This window comes from Mandrillus leucophaeus, unplaced genomic scaffold (genome assembly GCF_000951045.1).
Source record: "Mandrillus leucophaeus isolate KB7577 unplaced genomic scaffold, Mleu.le_1.0 Scaffold99, whole genome shotgun sequence".
In the NCBI taxonomy this organism is placed as follows: Eukaryota; Metazoa; Chordata; class Mammalia; order Primates; family Cercopithecidae; genus Mandrillus; species Mandrillus leucophaeus.
Window position 1 is genome coordinate 2,873,667 of NW_012110807.1, and position 5,181 is coordinate 2,878,847.

A 5,181-nucleotide genomic window follows, 5' to 3' on the forward strand; every position below is an offset into this window, starting at 1 on the left:
TTGCAGTGAGCCGAGGTCGCGCCACCACACTCCAGCCTGGGCGACAGAGCAGGACTCCATCTCAAAAAAAAAAAAAAAAGAACACCAGTAAACAAATTAACACATGAGGTAAACAGTATCAGATCCAACGGGGGTATATTTTTGGGACTTGATTGCAAAGTTGGGCAGTAGAGACAGCTTCATGAAAGCCAGACACTACCTGCTGATTGCCCAGTGTGTGCAGCTCCAACGAGGTCAGAACGAAAGAGAGCAGTCCATAGACACACATGCATGCAGTGCTGGTGGTGCACTGGAATGAGAAAGGAGTCAGTGAATCATTCTGAGTAACATAACTCTTTCCCAGGTTCAACATAATCCTATCGCATTCATATATTCTTCGTAAACAGACGGAAAGGAAATCTGAAGCTTCATAATTTTCCTAATTTAGTTACAAGCTCAGGAAGACAAAGGGAGAAAAGAGGAAGCAGGAACCACAAATATTACAACAAAATCAAGAGTAAAATCAAAAGGGAATTATTGCCAAAATCATCAAAGTTTGAGTGGGGAAGAAAACCATATCCAGCCTACAGAAAACAGTCTGCATGTGGTAATGGGAATTGATATAGCACCTGAACGGCCACAAGATAAGCCAACCAGTGACAAGTAGGGCCTGCTGGCTGAGTTTTCTGTCTTTTAAATAGGCTTTGTTTTGTAGAGCAGTTTTAGGTTCACAGCAAAACTGAGCAGAAAAGTACAAAGATTTCCTATATATTCTTTGCCTCCACACATAAATAGCATCCCACCAAAACAGTACAATTGTTACAACTAAAGAACTTAAATTGGCATTATTATTATCACACAAAGTCCACAGTGTACACTAAGGGTCACTCTTGTGTTGTAAATTGTATGGATTTTTGGGCAAGTATGACATGTATCCACCGTTGTAGTATCACATGGAATAGCTTCACTGCCCTAAAAATCCTCTGTGTTCTACCTAATTCAGCCCTCCTGCTCCACTAGAACGTTATTCTATTCTCTTTAATGTCTCCATGGTTTTGCCTTCTCCAGAATGTCACATAGTTGGAAACATATACTATGAAGCCTTTTTAGATTGGCTTCATTTACTAATATGCATTTAATGTTTTCTCCATGTCTTTTCATGGTTTGATGGCTCATTTTTTTTTGGCAGTATATAAATATTCCATCATCTAGATATACAACAGTTTAGTTATACTTACTGAAGGACCTTTTAGTCGCTTCCGAGTTCTGGTAATTATGAATAAAGCTGCTATAAATGTCTGTATGTTTTTGTGTGGCTATCTTTTCAACTCCTTTGGGCAAATGCATACCAACCAAGGAGTAAAATAATTGCTGATCTGGCAGCGCACGGTGGCTCACACCTGTAATCCCAGAACTTTGGGAGGCCAAGGTGGACAGATCACTTGAGATCAGGAGTTCGATACCAGCCTGGCCAACACGGTGAAACCCCGTCCCTATTAAAAATACAAAAATTAGCCGGGCATGGTGGCAGGTGCCTGTAATCCCAGCTACCTGGGAGGCTGAGGCACGAGAATCACTTGAACTCAGGAGGCAAAGGTTGCAGTGAGCTAAGGTCATTCCACTGCACTCCATCCTGGGCAATAGAGCAAGACTCAGTCTCAAAAAAAAAAAAGAAAAAGAAAAAATAATTACTGAACCTGAGGTTTCATTTTACCATGTTAAAACAAGCTCATTAGCTGGCACGGTGGCTCACGCCTGTAATCCCAGCACTTTGGGAGGTCGAGGTAGGTAGATCACAAGGTCAGGAGTTCAAGACCAGCTTGCCCAAGATGGTGAAACCCCATCTCTACTAAAAATACAAAAAAGTAGCCAGGCGTTGTGGTAGGCACCCATAGTCCCAGCTACTTGGGAGGCTGAGGCAGGAGAATCGCTTGAACTTGGGAGGCGGAGGTTGCAGTGAGCCAGGATCGCGCCACTGCACTCCAGCCTGGGTGACAGAGCGAGACTGTCTCAAAAATAAACAAACAAACAAGCTCTCTAAACTATGTCACTCAAACCCCAACATAAGACTCAAGAGAATTTCTAATTCATCTTGTTACAGTTGATTAAGTCCCCTGAAAGTGACTTCTCCAGTCAATATGGCCAAAGCTATCTTAAGATATAATTTACTGGCAGAGTTCAAACTGTATCTACCATTTACTGGCTATTTTTGTTGCTTTGGGCAAATTACATCTCTCTGAGTCTCAATTTCCTAATGTGTAAAACAGAATGATAATCTTTAACACAAAGAAGTATTATAAGGATTCAATAAGATAATGTTCACAAACATTTCAAACAATGTCTGATGATGTCTAAATGCTCTCAAAAGGTTACAACATGATCCCATTATCCACACCACCATTATAACTATTACATTATTAAAATGCTTCTGCCAGCTCACTCCCATGCTCACCACCCAGAGCCTTAAACTCACATCATTTCCCCCACTGGCAAGTGACTGGAGCAATCGGGTCAAGTACTGAAACACATTCAGCTGGATGGCTGTGCCACCTATCTTCCGGACCACACTACTTGTCTCTTCTGGGTTCAGAGTGTGACGGAGGAGAGCCCAGGCCAAAAGAACTGGGGCATGATGTGGAATGTCCCCAAAGGTCAACATTAAACGGTCCATATCCTAGTGAGAGAAGAAAACACATCTACATCTCTGAACAGAAAGCCTCAATATCCCTCGACCAGATTCTTCATCATGCTCAATAAGCAAGTCATTAAGACTGGCCTCACTCTCTCATTCTGATATTTCACTTTTCTCAAACCCCCAGTCACCTCACTAACAAACTCCTCAATTACAATTACTCTTCCTTTTACCCACAAAATTTGTCTACTAATTTTATGTAGTCTTAAGATTACAAAATGCATGTTAAAATAGATACTCTTTCGAAATTTTACCCTGATCCTTCTCAAACTTTCTACAATCTGTGTTCATTTTCTATCTTCCTAACCATCTCATCTCAATGTTTTTCCCCTTTCCTCTTCTTTCACAGGCTCCCTAAATGCAGTCAATAATCCCCAGGGTTTTCTCCTTGAATCTCTTTTGTCCTTGTTCCATCTCCATGAATGAATCACTCTCACAGATTCAATTATCACCTTAGTATAGATGACTGACGAACCTGAGATTTCCTCCAGGTCTAATCAACTGTTTAACACTGTTGAGGCCAGGCACGGTGGCTCAAGCCTGTAATTCCAGCACTTTGGGAGGCTGAGGTAGGTGGATCACTTGAGGTCAGGGGTTCACGACTAGCCTGGCCAACATAGTGAAACCCCATCTCTACTAAAAATATAAAAAGTAACCGGGCGTGGTGGCGTGGGCCTGTAATCCCAGCTATTCCAGAGGCTGAGGCACGAGAATCGCTTGAACCTGGGAGGTGTAGGTTGCAGTGAGCTGAGATGGCACCACTGCACTCCAGCCTGGGTGAAGAGCAAAACTCTGTCTCAAAAACACAAAACAGACTGGGCACGGTGGCTCAAGCCTGTAGTCCCAGCACTTTGGGAGGCTGAGGCAGGAGGATCACGAGGTCAGGAGATCGAGACCATCTTGGCCAACATGGTGAAACCCAGTCTCTACTAAAAATACAAAAATTAGCTGTGATCCCAGCTCTTTGGGAGGCTGAGGCAGGAGAATCGCTTGAACCGGGGAGGTGGAAATGGAAGTGAGCCAAGATCCTGCCACTGCATTCCAGCATGGTGACAGAGCAAGACTTCGTCTCAAAAAAACAAAACAAAACAAAAACATTGTAGAACCTCCACATCACTGAACAATGTAGAGTTCCACAACACTGAAAATTTTATGTAGCAGTTCAGTAGTTGAAAGCTACTACTAACATAAACCCTCTGAAAAAAAAGAGCCTATTCCAAGTTCACCTGACAAATAAGCCCATCCTGCGCAAACTGGTGCAGTTCTCTTCTGTCATCCAAAGCACACTTATGTAAGGACTCAATATCCATGCCCTCCACCAGGATGAGGGCACTGAAGTAGCTAGAAAGAAAAACAGTATCACCATGTTATATATCCTGTTCTGAAACTCACTAGAGACAAAGGTGAGATATAAGACACAGCAATATCAAAAAAACCTATTGGGCCAGGCATGGTGGCTCATGCCTGTGATCCTAACACTTTGAGAGGCAGAGGTGGGAGGATCACTTGAGGCCAGGAGTTCAAGACTATCTTGGACAACAAAGTGAGACCCCATTTATACCACACAGACACACAAAATTAACTGGTATGTATCTTTGCTCACAGAGTGACCAGGCCCCCGATTGTGGATATATCCATGGTCATAAATATAGAAAAAACAAGAAATTTAAAGTCCATAGACTATCACCTGAAAGAGAACAGTGAGCACATATGCCTTATTTATCACAATCTTGTTAGCATTTGCATAGGGCTTGGCCTATAATAGTTGTTCAACGAATTTTTGTTGAATGGATGAATCCCTTAAATGAAGACAGTAAGTAAAAGAGATTACAATACTCATTTTGAGAGTCCTCTCTCAATCCCAGTCTTTACTCCCTGCGTGAAAGGGAACATGGTAGTAGACCTATTTTCCCACCCATTAAGTGAAAAGTACACCTACCCCCAACCTGCTTTCATACCACTATAGTATCAATGCTCTAAACACTGCAAGTTCCATGATGTTCAATTCACTGACTTACCCAATCCGATCTACAAAAGGATCCATAGTCTCATCCACCAGGTGCCTATTGGTCTGCCTACTACCAAATCCTTGCTCTTTAAACATCTTGGTTAATACAAGTAGGTCACTGGGTGCCATCTCAAAGTATGCATAATAAAGGAAAATAATTTCTAGCAGCATGGACTGTTCCCGAAGACACTGAACAAACCAGCGAGACACTTGGCGCTCTGTCTGTACAATCGATGAAGAAAAAATGGGAGAGAAATAACGTGAGATTAAAAACAGTACTTAAAAAACATTTTTTAAAGAAAGGGTCTCAATCTGTCACCCAGGATAGAGTGCAGCGGCAGATTATGGCTGCTCAAACTCCTACACTCAACTGATCCTCCTACCTCAGCCTCCTAAACAGCTGAGACTACAGGCCCAAGCCACTGCACCTGGCCCGTATTTAATTTTTTTTTTTAAGAGACAGATTTTTGGCTTTTCTTTTTTTTTTTTTTTTTTTTGAGAC

General features: G+C 42.2%; 1 protein-coding gene across 1 annotated transcript in view; it reads right to left on the reverse strand.

Annotated features, from left to right (window-relative positions):
- NUP188 (nucleoporin 188kDa) overlaps nt 1-5,181 on the reverse strand; it is a 61,030-nt gene that overhangs the window by 33,189 nt on the left and 22,660 nt on the right. The window contains exons 8-11 of the mRNA XM_011971205.1: nt 4,690-4,901; nt 3,898-4,012; nt 2,453-2,653; nt 200-289 (exon numbers count right to left, since the gene is read on the reverse strand). Coding sequence (XP_011826595.1) covers nt 200-289; nt 2,453-2,653; nt 3,898-4,012; nt 4,690-4,901 — 618 coding nt within the window. The remainder of the gene's footprint in view (nt 1-199; nt 290-2,452; nt 2,654-3,897; nt 4,013-4,689; nt 4,902-5,181) is intronic.